Consider the following 15,988-nt stretch of genomic DNA (forward strand, 5'->3'; position numbering starts at 1 on the left):
TTACGTCAGCCAATCTTGAAGAACAAACATTTCTCAATAGTTACAAAAGAACTGTTTATCAAGCTGTCATTCTACCCACTTTGTTACGTACGGCACAGAGACATGGATGGCCAAGTCTAACAATATCAGACGTCTAGATTCATTTCATAATCAATGTATTCGGACCATTCTCAGTGTCACCAGACATCAACAATGGCAGGAGCATATTACATCAAGACAGCTATCATCAAAGTTTGGCACGAGCGAACGAATTTCTGATGTTTGAATGTTCCATCGGTTACGTTGGCTAGGGCATATGCATGTTGCCCGTATGGACTCCACTCGTGCTCCTAAGCAAATTCTTTGTAGAGATTGAGCTATACCCTCTAAAATGTCGTGCCATGGTGCTAAAAAAAGGATGGAGGGATGCAGTGTCAAATGACTTGAAAACCATGAATGTGTTCGAGGCATGAGGGCGGGGTAAAGGTCTGTCTACGCAAGACTAGGACTGTCTATACTATAACATAGTGGATTAGAGTACAAGTCACTGCTGTTGCACTTTTGCATACAAGAGGTCGTAGAATTATTATTGTTTGATCATGTATGCAGTGATATTCTGTACATGGCTGCATGTGTTTCTGGTGAGACACGGCCTGCAGTGAGTTAATAAGTTTTGCACACTTTAGTGTATTTGCAGTGGTGGGTGACAATGTGAGAGATCAATGCAAATAGGGTGTTGTAGAAAATGATGTGCTGCTTATGAAAATGACAATATGAACTTGTAGGCAGGAAATGAGAAAGGGGGAGGGGCTGGATATGAAAACATATTGAGGTCATCATTTGTAGATGATTTTGGAAACATTAGATTAGGTGGAAATGTTCTATTTCAGACTAGACTGTACTCGCCCCGGATGTGAGGGTGTGTGAGGAGGAGTATATAAAAGCAAGCTGACCAGCTCACTTCATCAGTATCGAGGATATCGGTCATCATCATGTTTTCATTTTTTGTGACATTTCTTGTGCTCATTCAAGTCATTGCTACTTCTGGTAGTCAAAGTGTGTCAGATGAGAGAAATCAGCAGGTTATGATGATTCATCAAGTGTTATTAGAAAATGTTACAAAATTTAATTTGTACTTGCTTTGTTTACTGACTATATAGACATGTGTGCTAGCTGGTGTACCTGGAGTACCTGGATCACCTGGGTTGCATGGATCACCTGGACGAGATGGAATGAAAGGAGGAAAAGGAATGAAGGGAGAGAAAGGATTAGTTGGCGATGTCGGCAGTAAAGGTAACGCTGGGAAGATAGGTCCACAAGGAATAAAAGGAGAACAAGGTAGGAAAGGAGAGAAAGGAATAAAGGGAGAGAGAGGATTAGTTGGAGATGTTGGTGGTAAAGGTAATGCTGGAGAAAGAGGCCCACAAGGTTCACAAGGTCCACGAGGAATAAAAGGAGAAACAGGAGGGAAAGGAGAAGCTATGACACTCAACTGAAAACAGTGTGTGTGGAATAGAGAGGATCACAAGGACATCGGTCTGATTCAGGTTATTCCAACTCGATTTGTGATTACAATTATCAACGTGTGACTTGTTTCTGCTTTCTTTTCAACAGAACTGTAATTTTAGGAAACATGACAGCAATTCAGCTCTACATGTTGCATATGCAGGAAATCTCAGGGTTCTATGCTCCAGTGGTGGTTGCTGTTCTCGGTGGTATTTTACATTCAACGGTAACGAGTGCAGTGGACCTATGACTATTGAGGGAATGGTGTTTGGTTATCCAGCTAATGATAATCCTCATCATCACACACAGATTGAGGGATACTGTGAGAACATTCCAGCAGGTCAAGTCACAATTCGATTCTACATTGGAAAGTGTCGGAGATATTCGACATATGATGGCAATACAGGATGGCGGTCAGTATCTCGCATTATGATTGCAGAAGTTCCTCCATCACAAAAGTAACTGAATTAGAGAGAAATTAGAACTTGTGTTCAGTATAGTTTGCAGTATGTACAGTACGAGGTAGCTGAAGTAGGAGGCTGGATGGTGCGCGTGCATGTCTGTCTTTGCCGTATGTGAGTGTTTGTATGATTAATTCAATGTGTAGCGGCAACTGACAGTCGATATCGTCCATCAAAGTTACAGAACAAATGACTGCCCAGAGACCATCCCAGCATGCATGATCTGACAGCAAGCATGTCAGTAGGCTAAATAATCGATTTACAGACTGCAAACAAATTTAAATTTTCTAAAGTTTGATATTAGTATTGTATCCTGGATATTTATCTATTTAGCCCGGATGCTTTTGATTGAATAAAATTTCTGCATCTTTTCTTTAAACTTTTATCATATTCAGGTGTTACTACACATTTGACTGTCAGTTTACAACAACAGTTTATGTTACAATGTCACTCCAGCTAAGTTATGAGTTTTGCTTTTCTAAGTTTGTGTTAATTAATTAATCATGTTTGAACAGCAACACACAGTGAGCACATACAGAAGATCAACTCTAAACAGCTAACCCAGCAGATACATACAATAATCCTTATGGACACACTCATTGCATTTCTAGTAAATGTAACAGTTATTTACACGTCATTCAGCAGTTTATCATCGTCTTCATCATCATCATCATTGTTTGTTGCTTTCGTATCATCGTGGCTCCTTGCAAGTGCAAGAGGAGAGTCGTCGTCGCTGTCATCTTCATCTAATGTAAGGTGAACATTCCTGTCTTGATTCAATCTAAAGTATGAGTTCTCAAGTCTTGAGTAACGTCTACACAATGGAGATATCCCATCAATACAAAGACAAATGATCACGTGATCGGCTGACTCACTGTCTGTACCACATGCCAAATATGATGGATATGATGATGATGAGTACAGCCAATATGGTGATGATGATGATGCCAATGGTTTCACCACCAACACTATTGACATGTTTGGCAGATGATGGTTGGATACGAGGATTTACTGCAAATAATGGAAAAGTGATTGTTACTTGATACAAAATGATAGAAACTGGCAAGGCAGATACACACACACACACACACACACACACACACACACACACACACACACACACACACACACACACGCACGCACACGCACACACACACACACACACACACACACACACACACACACACACACACACACACACACACACACAAATGGTGGACAAAAACAAGCAAAGCTATAAATATTGGCTGCAGTCTTCATACCAATCACTTCATGTGATGAAATTGCTTCAATCAGTGAACTTTCTTCGATTTGTGAACTTTGTGGTGTCAACACCACAGTGATTTCGTGTGCATCCACAGCATATTTCACCCACTGCAAGATCTACAGAAACAAGACGCTGAGGTCATTACCATCTACAAGCTGCTGTGGATATTGTACTGTTTCAATGTCACTCTCTTCATTCTTGTTGTTGGCGACTACAGATAAATCGACTTCAACTTGATCTGATGCAGGAGGGTAGACCACAAATGCTTCAAATCGACTCGTATCATATCCAGTCACCTAGACATACGTATACAACATGCTCACAATACATTAAATCACAAACACCAAACTCGGTCACACACACACACACACACACACACACACACACACACACACACACACACACAACACACACACACACACACACACACACACAAACCTGTGCAACCACATTAACCAAACTATCAGCCATCAGACTATCGAAATCATCAAGCGTAGCTTTTTCCTTCACAGCGGAACGACTGAAACCGAGACGCAACGTCCGTACTGCACCTACAATCAACATAAACAACCCTCCAATCTCACAGCAAACCGACGCAACGCACAAGAGTGAAACTGACTGTAGACTGAAACGTAAACATGTGATGACTTCGTCGACACGGGATTGTATGCAGTCACCGAGATGAGAAACTTTCCAGTCGATCCGAACACGTGATGTATGGTGCGATTTCGTGTCAGTGTGAACGATGTGTCGTCGTTTCCAAACTTCCATTCGTAATGTATTGGTGCGAGTGTGTTGCCTGTTGGCTGGCAGATGAAAGTGACATTGTCGGTTGGTAAAACGGCGTGAGGAGGGATAATATTCAAAGTTGATATGACGTCTGTGTAGATCAGAGAAATAGTGAAATGTTAATTAATGTTATAGACTGAAAAACAGATGATGGACAGACAGATGGATATACGTACATACAGTTAGACGGACGTGTCAGAAAGACAACCATAAAACAGTTAAACAGACAGACACAAACATGAGAGAAGCAGACAGACAAACATGACGTAAAGAAATGGACAGACACATAAAATGAGAGACAAAGAGAAACACAAACATGACAGAAACAGACAGACACATAGACAGAAAGACAAACAAGACAGAAATAAACAGACAGACAAACAGATATGAATGACAAAAAGAAAAGAACACACACATAGACAGACAAACAGACATGGTAGCTTCAAACAAACAGACACATAAACACAAACACACACACACACACACACACACACACACACACAACTGTTAATAGCAAACATACCGTAGACTGTCACCACTAGCTGCACGGTTGACAACCCAACACTATTGCTGGCATTCACTGTCACCTTGTAGCTACCAGCTGTCGAGTATGAGTGATTCTTAACTACAGGGAAGTTATCGACATGAAGAGTCGAGACGAGTTGAGATTTGTCACCAAATGACCACACGTACTTGATACCTTGAAAGAAACCCTGAAACAGAAAACACAAAAATACACAAAAATACACACAAAATCGTTGACACTTACAATCACTACAGACAATCGGACATCACAAATACAAACCATCCACACTTGTTTTTCTAATGAACGAGATAATCCTCACCTTTTTTTGTCTCAATGTAAAATGTACTTGTCGTCCGATGGGAACTCCACTGCCTTCAATATCAGACTCCAACGTCAACTCGCCAGGAGCTTCACACAACAAACACTTTAAGTTAATACATATTTTAATTTTAATTTTTATTTTTTGTTATATATGTATATATGTATATATAAATAGAAAATAACAAAAAAAAATTAAATTAAATATATGACAAGAATAGTAAGAGACTTTGCCAAAACGGTTTGTTTCAACGAGATGCTGGACGGTTTTACAGAGAGTTGGATAAGCAGACTATCCAGGTCACTTCCCTGCCATCTGAGTCTGAGATCGAACAGTATTGGGGTGGTATCCTAGAAACTGAGGTATATCACAATGAGTCTGCCTTCTGGCTGAGACGTCAAACCGATAGCGAGATGTGCCAGAGAGATGAGCAGCAGTGGTTACCTATCTCAGACAATGAAGTCACATCGTGTCTCAAAAGGATGGCGAACTGGAAGTCTCCTGGTCCAGACAAGGTTTGTGGTTTCTGGGTCAAGCGTATCACGTTTCTTTGTACTGATCTAACTCGTAACTACAACCTGCTGGTTCAGAATCCAACCTCTGTACCCAATTGGTTTCTCAAGGAACAACCACTCTGATTCCTAAGAATGACAAGACTGACCAGGCCAAAAATTACCGGCCTATCACGTGTCTGTCTGTCTGTCTGTCTGTCTGTCTTCTATAAGACCCTCACCTCAGTCATCACGCAGAGGATTGCAGGGCATTTGGTTCAGAGAAACATCATGGCTCTGGAGCAGAAGGGTTGTTGACAGGGATCTTTTGGTGCAAAGGATCAGCTGTTGATCAATAAGCTGCTTACCAAAGACTGTAAGACCAGGCACAAGAGCTTGAGCATGACTTGGGTGGACTATCAGAAAGCCTATGACAGCGTGCCACACAGTTGGTTGCTCCAATGCCTTCAGATGCATAAGATCAGTCCAGTCTTGTGCAGGTTCCTGTCACATGTGATAAAGAGTTGGAGGACATCGATGGTGCTTTCTTGCGAGAACAGTATAATCAAGACAAGGCTTATGCAGATCAGGAAGGGTATTTCCAAGGTGACTCACTATCTCCACTTCTCTTCTGTATGGCTCTCAATCCTCAAAGTAAGAAGTTGAACAGAACCGGTTATGGCTACCGGATAAGCACTGGGTATGGTGAGACTGTCAAACGTCAGCTCATCAGTCATCTACTTTATATGGATGATCTGAAGCTGTATGGCAGAAACTCTGATCAGCTGGATGGTTTGTTGCACACGGTGCGTACTTTCTCTGATGACATCCAGATGAAGTTTGGTCTGGACAAATGTGCTGTTGCACACTTTGTCAACGACTAACTATCTGGACACAACTCTGGAGTGACGGTAGGAAAAACGGACACCATCAACTGTCTGGAACCGGGTCAAGTCTACAAGTGCTTGGGTGTAGATAAGAGTAACGGTATTCAGCACAGCATGATGCGGGAGAGACTCCATCGTGAGTACTTCCGCAGAGTGAAGGTGGTTCTCTGGACCGAGTTGTATGGTCAGAACAAGATTCTAGCCATCAATGGATTTACACTACCGGTTCTCACTTACAGTTTTGGCGTCATTCATTGGAGGTGCACAAACCTGCAGCAGCTCCATCGACGAACCAGAAAGCTCCTCTCTATGCACGGTGTCCACCATCCTTCTGCAGACGTTGACCGACTGTACGCTCCTTGCAGTCATGGGGGTAGGGGGTTACAACAGATTGAGTCGACATATCAATTTTGTATTGAACTGTTACCTTGCTGACAGTTCTGATCCTTTCATGCAGATGATACGGAAGTGTGACTCTGGAAAATCTTCACACTCGATCAAGTGCATAGCTTGTCGCTTTACTGCACAGCTGCAGAGGAGTCTTGCTTCGAACGACAAGTCGCAGAGCTTACACAGGAATGCATCCATCTAGGTTGAAGGTGGCTTCTAGCAAGCGCCTGAAACAGAAGCAAGACATTACCGTATGTATTGCAGTTCTCTTCGTGTGCGGTACTGGAGCGGGAAGCCTATGCACGGTCAGTATCGGCGTCTCACTGAGCAACCGCCTGTGAACATGAAAGAGACCTACGGATGGCTAAAGGCAGCGAATCTTCCTGCTGCAACTGAGGGACTGGTTGTTGCTGCTCAAGACCAAGCTCTTTGGACTTGGAATCGTGATGTCAGTCCTACTCGCCGCATGTGCAGTGTAGGCCTGGAAATAGTCGACCACATTGTGGCAGGCTGTAGTGCTTTGGCACCGATGGACTACACTGATCGACACAATCAGGTGGCCTCCGTCATTCACTGGGATGTTTGTCGCCATTTTGGGGTTCCAGTGGAGAGCAGATGGTACGACATCATCCTGATAGGCTTGTGGAGACTGATGACATTACTATGATGTGGGATATACCACCATCCCAATGCTATAGAAGATCAAAGCCAATCGTCCAGACATCTGTCTCAGAAATAAGAAAACAAAACACTTGTCTTCTTATTGATATCAGCTGTCCTGCTGATGGCAACATTAGCAAGAAATGGACAGATACATAAACAGACAGACAGACAGACAGACAGATTGACAGACAACCAGACAGACAGACAAATAGACAAACAGATTGACAGACACACAGACAGATTGTAAATAAATAATTAAATCAGACATATTCATAGTCATTGATTTCAACAAGCACATTGTCGCCATTCCACCGCCCCAGACCTGTTAATCAAATGGACTCTTTTTGGACATTTACAATACTTATTAGAGTATGAAACGCTAAATGCTCTCTACCCATTGCAACACATTTCTCTTGTTTCATTGCCCATTGACTCGTGTCTCCACCTCTGCATACATCACCGGACACCTTACGATATCTGCAATATCACACAGTTATGGTTGTACACACAGTTAGTGTTCAACTGTTGTGGACGTGCACACACCCTTGAGTTACGCTGATTGTCTCGCCTTCGGTGCAGTGGTTCTTTGGATTGTACGCTGTGATGCGTTTGGATTCTATGCATTTGTCTGCTGTCGTTGAACTTGGAACGTATCCGTAGTCACTAGGCATACGAACATGAGAGAATGAGTTGGTGATGTAATATACGTAAATTTAGATTAGAATTAGAAAACGTGTAGCAATCATACAAAATCGTTTTAATTATCACATGGTAGTCTGTCTATCTGTCTGTTTGTCTGTATGTGTGTATGTCAACCTGTCTGTCTGTTTGTCTGTCTCTCTGTCTGTCTATCTCTCTGTCTGTGTTTGTCCATCTGTTTGTCTGTCTGTCTGTCTGTCTGTCTGTCAATACATATACTTTCAAACATTGAACTATTATACACCATCTAAGAAAAGCAACTAAATACTATTTGTCTGTCTGTCCGTCTGTTTGTCAATCTGTCTGCCTGTTATTCTGTCTATCTGTCTATCCATCTGTCTGCCTCTCTGTCTGTTTGTATGTCAATCTGCCTGTCTGTCACTCTGTCTGTTTGTCTTTTAATCTGTCCGTGTGTTTGTCCATCTGTTTGTCTGTCTGTCTCTGTGTGTGTGTTTGTCCATCTGCTATTCCGTCTGTCTGTCTGTCTGTCAATCTGCCTGTCTCTCTGTTTGTTTGTCTGTCCATCTGTCTGTCCGTCTGCGTATGTCTTTGTCTGTCTGTCTGTCTGTCTGTCTGTCTGCCATCATCTGTATACACATACATACCATTCATAGTCTTCTCTTGTACAAGTACAGTACAACTGTTTTTCCGGTCGTATGTACTCTCGTCCATTGTAGCAACAATGATCGGTTATACGACGCTGATAGAAAGAACGTTGACCAAGAAGACACATCACATTGTTTACCTACACAGAAACGAACATCATATGTGCACAGCCAGACAACAAAAACAGACAAACAGACAGACAGAAGACAGACAAACAAACACACAAACAGATACTCAAACAAACAGACAAACAGACAGACAGACACACAGACAGACAGATAAACAAAAAACAGACAGAAAGACAGACAGATAAACAGACAGACAGACAGACAGACAGACAGGCATGGAGGTTTGATGCATGGAAATTCTTAAAAAGATAGCAAAGAAGTCATCAGATGAAGTCGGAAGACTAAATCCAGCGGAGTTTATCGACTTCTGGAGCAAACGCTTTTCGGTCCAACTCCAAAAGTGCAATGTGAACATCATCTCTAAGAAGTCATCTTCATTGACTGGAGTCAACAGAAGTGACTTTTATGCCACTCAGTTCTTTAGCCACTAGCTGACACTGAGCTAGGGCTTTGCACGTAGTTTAGCTGCTTTTAGAGTTTCTAGAGTTTTTAGAGTTTTTAGAGTTATTAGTTCCTTCAAGTTTTGTTTTGAATTTAGTTTAGTTCACGAACATTGATAGTAGTTGAACAGCATACATAGTCATTCGCATTGTGGAAATGTATCATAGACAAAATGTTCAAATAAATGTGATAGACAGACTGTCTGACAGACAGACAGACCCGTATGTGAAATGGCCGCATACAGCTGCTTTTTTGGTCGTCCGCTAGCACGTGTCTGAAAGTGCTAACCGCCATCTCTGGAGGTGAGCAGTGTCCCTACCCTTACTGCCAGATGTCAGGGCCTGTCCAGCGCGTCCTAAGTCACATCCGAGATGTCCACGATTCGTCTCTGCTGCCTGCGTCGTTTGTCGACCGCGTTCACCTTCATCAATGCACCGGTTGTGACAAATGGTTCTCAAAACTTGCACAAAACAAGTCTAGATGTCCTAAACGTCAAGTCCGGTCGGAATCCGCAAGTCACACAAATGGATCACGTGATGCACATAGGGCGGCGATTACAGAGATCATTGACAACGTTCCTATTCAAGATTTGTCTAACAATTGGTCGAAGATTGATGCTGAAAGCAAGATTTGTCAGACACATCCCGCGGTCCCCCCAACCCCTCGCGAGGACCAAGCTTGGTCTCTCATATGAAACCTGTCTGTTGAGAGTCTCCTTCGTGGCCATCTTCCCTCAATCACACGTAATGTCTCGCCATCTCTAAAATCACTGTTTCAAGACTGTGGTGACTTAGCCCTAACAAGAATCGTACATGACCCCACTGACGAAGCAGAATGGAAGCTCTTTCTGTGCATACCACAAATGATTCTCCGTCACAAAAGAGGAGGTGCAGCTGCAATTAGGCAGGAAAGACCTAAGTTTCTCTTCTTTCTTGATTTCCAGTGGGAGGAGCTTTTACATCTTCAACGACCTCTTCTCAAGTCTTCATCAACGCAATGAAAGCTTTCAACGAATGATAAGAAAGTTCTTCAGCTGATTAAATGTGGTGAACTTTCCCGAGCAGCAAAATTGCTTTTGAGTCCTGGCCTTGCTCCAGTCTCTGCAGATACGATTGTAAAGCTGACCTTGCAGCACCCTGCTCGAGTGAAGAGTGTGCCCTGTCCAGAAGTCTTGCCTCAATCTACCAGTCTCTCTGAGTCATTGTTCTTTGCTACTTTGTCCAAACTTTCCAAGAGTTCCAAATCTGGCCCGTCTGGATGGAACTTTGATCATTTCAAGGCACTTGCAAGTAGGTCTACTACAGCCGGAAAGTTCTTTACTGCCTGTAACCTGATTGCAAGACGATCTATCCCTCACGGCATAGTCGAGCTCCTTTCAGCTTCTCGACTTGTTGCTCTCTCGAAGCCATCTGGTGATGTGAGGCCAATCCCAGTCGGCGAGTGTATCAGGCGGCTCACGGCTAAGACTTTGTGTCTACAAAAGAAAGAATCTTTTTCATCCTTCCTCTCTCCCCTCCAACATGGAGTAGCGGTTGAAGGAGGACCAGAGCTTATTGTACATCATATTAGTCTACTTCTGGAATCCAATCCTGATTGGGTCATCTTAAAAACAAACTTGAAAAATGCCTTCAACTCGGTATCACGATCCCATCTATTACCTGAAGTTGCAAAAGCATTCCCCGACATCTACCAACATGTCCATCAAATGTATGCCGGTTTCAGTCCTATAGTTTTCAACGACGGGAAAATTGCTCACATTCTGCGGTCCGAGGAAGGAATCCACCAAGGGAACCCCTTGGACCCATGCTATTTTCTGTTGACTTGCATCCATTTCTTTTGGACCTCCAGAAGAACCACTCATCCACCCGTGTCCTAGCCTACTTGGACGATATGTTTTTATTGGGCCAATGGAGAATGTTTTATTATGCTTGAACGATGCGGAGTCTAGCTTAAAAAAGAAATTGGTCTCAACATAGCAATCAAAAAATGCGAGCTTCTGTGCAATGGTCTCCCAGACCATCCCCATCTCGATAGACCTATTCAAGTTGTGTCTTTTGGAACAATCATATTGGGGATTTCCATTGGTCATCAACACTATGTCACCGAGACTTGTTTGGAATTTGCTAAAGGAGGACAAGGTCTATGTGGCGAGCTTGTTTCCTTGGATGACCCCCAGTCTGGTATGCTAATTCTACGATTGCCACACAAATCAAATAAATCACCTTGCTCGCTCAGTGTACCCCACTCTGCTGAAACCCGCTACCAGGTTTCATAATGAGCTAACAAAAACAACTTTCCGGCAATTGGTCTGTTGCCACGATATAGGGGAGCAACAGTGGCTGCAAGCAACATTGCCAATCCAGAACAGTGGGTTTGGCATGTCCTCAATGGTGTCAACGTGTCCAATCGCGTTTGTATTAAGTTGGGCCCGTTCTCTAGCTCACCTCCTTCAATCATTTGGTGATCTCACAGACTTAGTCAAAATATCTCCTGTGCAGTCCAACATCCAGGTCACAACAAATCAATCGCCTCTCACCTTTTGCAGGCCCTGCCAGGAAATAAGAGCCTCGTTGATCTTATCAACAACCCGAAAAAGCTACAGCAAAAGCTAAAATCGGAGCAAACGAAACAAATTGTGTCCTCTATTCTCTCAAACCCACTGTCTCAGCGCTCAGCTGCTCGGTTCAGGTCGCTACAGGGACTTGGAGCAGGCGCATGGCTTGACTCAATACCTTCTGCAAAGCTTGCATTAAAACCCAGCAATTTTCGCTTAGCAATACGCATGAGGTTGGGTCTCGAAATGCCCCTCGGTTCTGTTGCCCCTATATGCGAATGCGACAAAGACATTGATAAAGACGGCCATCACCTTCTCACATGTAAGACCGGCGGTGGGCCAATATGGACTCACAAGACATTGACTAGTGTTTGGAGCGACTGTCTACAGCATTTGAAGATGTCCCATCAGCGAGAACCGAGGAATCTTTATGTTAATAGTGACGACCGCCCCGACATCGTTGTCTTTGATGCTCAACAGAATTGTGACATTGAGCTGGACATCTCAGTGGCCCACCCATGGGCACTACATGTGATCTCTTGAGCAGCTCAGGAAGACAGCGTGGCCGCAGCTACCCGTGAGGTCAAGAAATCAGAGAAATATGCTAGAGAAAGGGATGTCTGGGGCCTCCCCTTCAACTGCATCCCATTAGTGTTCAAACATTTCGAACGTTGGGGCTCAGAGGCAGCTCAATTCCTGCACCGCCTGTCACTTCACTTCAGTCGATAGATGAAGACGGAAGAAAGAACAGTCGTGATTTTAAGACATTCTGGCGTAGATGCATGTCGGTAGCTTTGCAAAGATGTAATGCTAGCGTCATTAGCAGAAAGTTAGCAAGGCTGGGACATTCTAAGATCTTTACAGTTGACAGTTCATTTGCACGTAGTTAAATTATGGTGTCGGCTGTTTGGGCCAGACTAGAATGTAATAGTGTTGTTCTTTGAAAATATATGTATTGACAGATAGACACACAAACAAACAGACAAGTACACAAACAGACAGACATACATACATACAGACAGACAAACAGACAGACAGACAAACAAACAGACAGACGGGCAGACAGACAGACAGACAGACAAACAGACAGACAAGCACAAAAACACAACAGAATACACAGACAAACAGCTGACTTCTTCCAGTGGCACCCAATCCTTATAGTCAGACGATTCACATTTCTTGGGAAACAAAGTTGTAAAGTTTAATTGCACAACCACCCAATTCTGAAAGTAATTATGCTGATCCAATCGACTACAAAAGACTCTAGAAATCAAAATCCATAAAATCAAGGGTAATCAACAAGCAACTCCAGCACTGTGTGTGTGTGTGTGTGTGTGTGTGTGTGTGTGTGTGTGTGTGTGTGTGTGTGTGTGTGTGTGTGTGTGTGTGTGTACACTTTTCATACAAACTCACGTTGCAATTTCTGTTGTTTCACCGGGTTCAGTAAACATGCCGTTCACAACGAGATTGTTCGAATTGCTAAACTGGATGCCAGGCCACTTTGAGTCCGTTCCCTCGTTACAACTGTAACTATAAAAATGCACAAACTCATAACTTACATTTCATTGCAATGCTAGTAATGTCTGTCTGTATGTCTGCATGTTTGCATGTCTGTCCAACTGTCTGTCTGTCTGTCTGTCTGTCTGTCCATCCATCTGTTTGCTTGTCTCTCTGTGTGGATGTATATTCTTCTCTCTGTTTACAAACTTTAATATCATCATATTACATTGATTATTGCCTTAACTTACTGAAGATACGTCGACTGTTGGTAATGATCAGTAGCCGCCATGTAGCTGCCGTGGTCGCCAAACAAAAAATCAAATCCCCTTGCATTGGAGCTGCTCTCTTGCAGTGCCTGCCACGTGACACAAACGACATCAAAATTGATCAGAATGTGTGACAGCTGATTGGTCACTCACCATGTCCCAAGTGAGACCCGCGTCTCGCGAAACCATCAGAGTTGCTTCATCACGAAGAAATGGACCAACATTTCCTACAGTCAGAGTTCGTTGTATACGACACATACGTATAAGTATTTCATAGAAGGTCATGAGTAACATGTCAATACGTTTATTATGTAAATATAATTAATAAACTGGTAATATAATTAATTAATTATTGGTAATATAATTAATTAATTGGTACTATAACTAGTAAATGAAGCTGTCTTTACACCGTTGCTTCAGAGCTACGAGTGTGTGTGTGTATGTTGTGTGTGTGTGTGTGTATTTATTGTAAATATCAATGCAATTCTATTAAAGTTTGTCTATCTATTGTCACTATCATTATTTAATCATTAGCTTGTTGCTAGAATGCATAAATCTTTGAAAACACAGGGATGCATCAATGTGATTAAATTTAACACAATTAGCTAAATATCATCAATGTCCCACAGTGACACTACTTCGAATTCAGCACATTCACATGCATGACAGCTAGCTGCATAACTCTAGATCTAGCACAGAGTGCGCTTGCTATCCACATTATTTCTCAATATGTACATAGCACTCTTGCATTGCTTGCAATTGAACTTATATATTGAGGTGGACCCGCAATTATCATGCTTTCGTTGAGCCATTGCTATCATCATCCGTTCCGTTAATACGTAGCTCTAACTTTAGAGATCGATCTCGTACGTCTCCTACCCGCATGGAAAATACTGTGAAGTGACATGTCGAGCGACCGGATCCAGAAGAAAGCAGCGTCAACGCTTCCTACAGTATACTTACACCTCTCTAACATATTGATCCTTGAAGATCGCGTATGATGCATGTTGGTTGTGCGCATGCATGGTCCAATGGGACCTTGGCTTGGCTTCCTGAAGAACAATGAATTCGTTTGTTTTGCGATTCTTCTGTAAAGAGTAACAGACGCATACAACTATTACCTGAACGTTACTCTGCGTTTCTCAGTTTGACGACAGTTTGACCTTAGAATGGGTAAATGACATTTCGGCTTTTCTGGCTTAATGCGCGAGATTGTTAGGTCACCCATTGGCTCAACAAACCTCCGAGTGATTCACGCTGACAAAGGTTGTGTTATGCCACTTACTTATCGCATCCCAAAACGACTGCTGATTGCCTTGACAAATTCCCCGAGCGTGACACACGCTTACACAGTGGCGTAGGAAGCGTAGCGGCTGGGGCAGCCATGGCCACCCCACTTTTCAAAAAGTGGCTTTCCACCAGTTGCTCATTGCTGGTAACTTCCGTTGTTAGTTGTGCCAATTAAATAAGTAATATATTTCAGCATGAATGTGAGCAAACTTAACGTGCACTAGATTGCTCGTTGTACAGCACACAGGCGCGTCCGTTATATGCACGTGATCACCGCCATGTGGCCTTTCAGATGGTGCTGGCTACGTGTACATGATCATGGCCTGAGACTCTGATTGGCTGTGTGGAAGGCATGGCTAAGCTGTGGTTGGACGACGAGAATGGATTGTCAGGCCTACGCAACTGCCGTCGCCTCACTCCAAGGCGTGCCTCCGGTGTCACACACAATTACGCGCTGGAGGAAGCATTACAAGCATCAGGAGAAAATAGATGTGATGAGGAGGAAGCGGACGAAGACTCAGTCGTCGAAAGAGGGCCCCTTCAGGAACCACAATGCGCAATCACTCCAGTTTTAGTAGGCGCAGTTTCTTTGGACTACAGTGGAAGGGTCAACCAGATAAGAGATAAGTAGGGCTGCAGGGCCTTAGGAGCTGCGAGTCGGTGCACGCGTGTAACTAGGACCACACCTTCGTATGGTAGTGTACGCTAAACGAACACACCTTCTAACGCGTGTTAGGCCGCACCACTTTTAATTGCTTCCTACGCCGTTGTTACAAACAAACATTGGTACAAACATAAGTACAAACATAGCGACATACCGACAGACAGACCAGTAGTCAATTCAGCCTGGTTAGAGTGAGCTTCTCACGAAGCAGTCCACCACTCATTGTGGTGTCCTTCTTTTACACTCGTAGCTTAATTAATTAATTAATTTTATTGATTAAAAAATAAAGTTAATAATTTAATTTATTGATTAAAATTGATTACATATTAGTAAATAAATAAAGTAACTAAATTTAATATTAATGATAATTTATTAATGTATTAATTTAATTAATTGATGAGTAATTAATTTTAATTAATAAATTGAATCATTACCTTTCTTTATTTAATTTAATCAATAAAATTGATTAATAAGTTAATTAATGAAATTAAATTTTTTTTAATTTTAATTACATATTAATTAAAATTATAAATTACTAAATATTAATAAATTAACAAATAAA

The 15,988-nt window shown here is 42.5% G+C and overlaps 2 protein-coding genes across 2 annotated transcripts in view; one reads left to right on the plus strand and one right to left on the minus strand.

Annotated features, from left to right (window-relative positions):
- The first annotated feature begins 64 nt into the window (after nt 1-64).
- On the plus strand, nt 65-2,122 carry LOC134178744 (complement C1q and tumor necrosis factor-related protein 9B-like). Its single transcript, XM_062645634.1, has 3 exons — nt 65-1,061; nt 1,140-1,526; nt 1,594-2,122. Exons 1-2 carry the CDS (start codon nt 972-974, stop codon nt 1,473-1,475), a joined length of 426 nt encoding a protein of 141 aa, XP_062501618.1. The 5' UTR covers nt 65-971; the 3' UTR covers nt 1,476-1,526; nt 1,594-2,122.
- A 228-nt stretch (nt 2,123-2,350) lies between these two features.
- The window catches only part of LOC134178734 (VPS10 domain-containing receptor SorCS2-like), a 26,356-nt gene continuing 12,718 nt past the window's right edge, over nt 2,351-15,988 (minus strand). The window contains exons 12-26 of the mRNA XM_062645623.1: nt 13,626-13,699; nt 13,455-13,561; nt 13,120-13,236; nt 12,840-12,969; nt 8,583-8,722; nt 7,822-7,941; nt 7,673-7,755; nt 4,848-4,936; nt 4,526-4,715; nt 3,833-4,093; nt 3,652-3,764; nt 3,387-3,509; nt 3,209-3,329; nt 2,822-2,957; nt 2,351-2,760 (exon numbers count right to left, since the gene is read on the minus strand). Coding sequence (XP_062501607.1) covers nt 2,574-2,760; nt 2,822-2,957; nt 3,209-3,329; nt 3,387-3,509; nt 3,652-3,764; nt 3,833-4,093; nt 4,526-4,715; nt 4,848-4,936; nt 7,673-7,755; nt 7,822-7,941; nt 8,583-8,722; nt 12,840-12,969; nt 13,120-13,236; nt 13,455-13,561; nt 13,626-13,699 — 1,991 coding nt within the window. The 3' untranslated portion in view covers nt 2,351-2,573. The remainder of the gene's footprint in view (nt 2,761-2,821; nt 2,958-3,208; nt 3,330-3,386; nt 3,510-3,651; nt 3,765-3,832; nt 4,094-4,525; nt 4,716-4,847; nt 4,937-7,672; nt 7,756-7,821; nt 7,942-8,582; nt 8,723-12,839; nt 12,970-13,119; nt 13,237-13,454; nt 13,562-13,625; nt 13,700-15,988) is intronic.

The sequence above is a fragment of the Corticium candelabrum genome, chromosome 1 (genome assembly GCF_963422355.1).
Source record: "Corticium candelabrum chromosome 1, ooCorCand1.1, whole genome shotgun sequence".
Lineage (NCBI taxonomy): Eukaryota > Metazoa > Porifera > Homoscleromorpha > Homosclerophorida > Plakinidae > Corticium > Corticium candelabrum.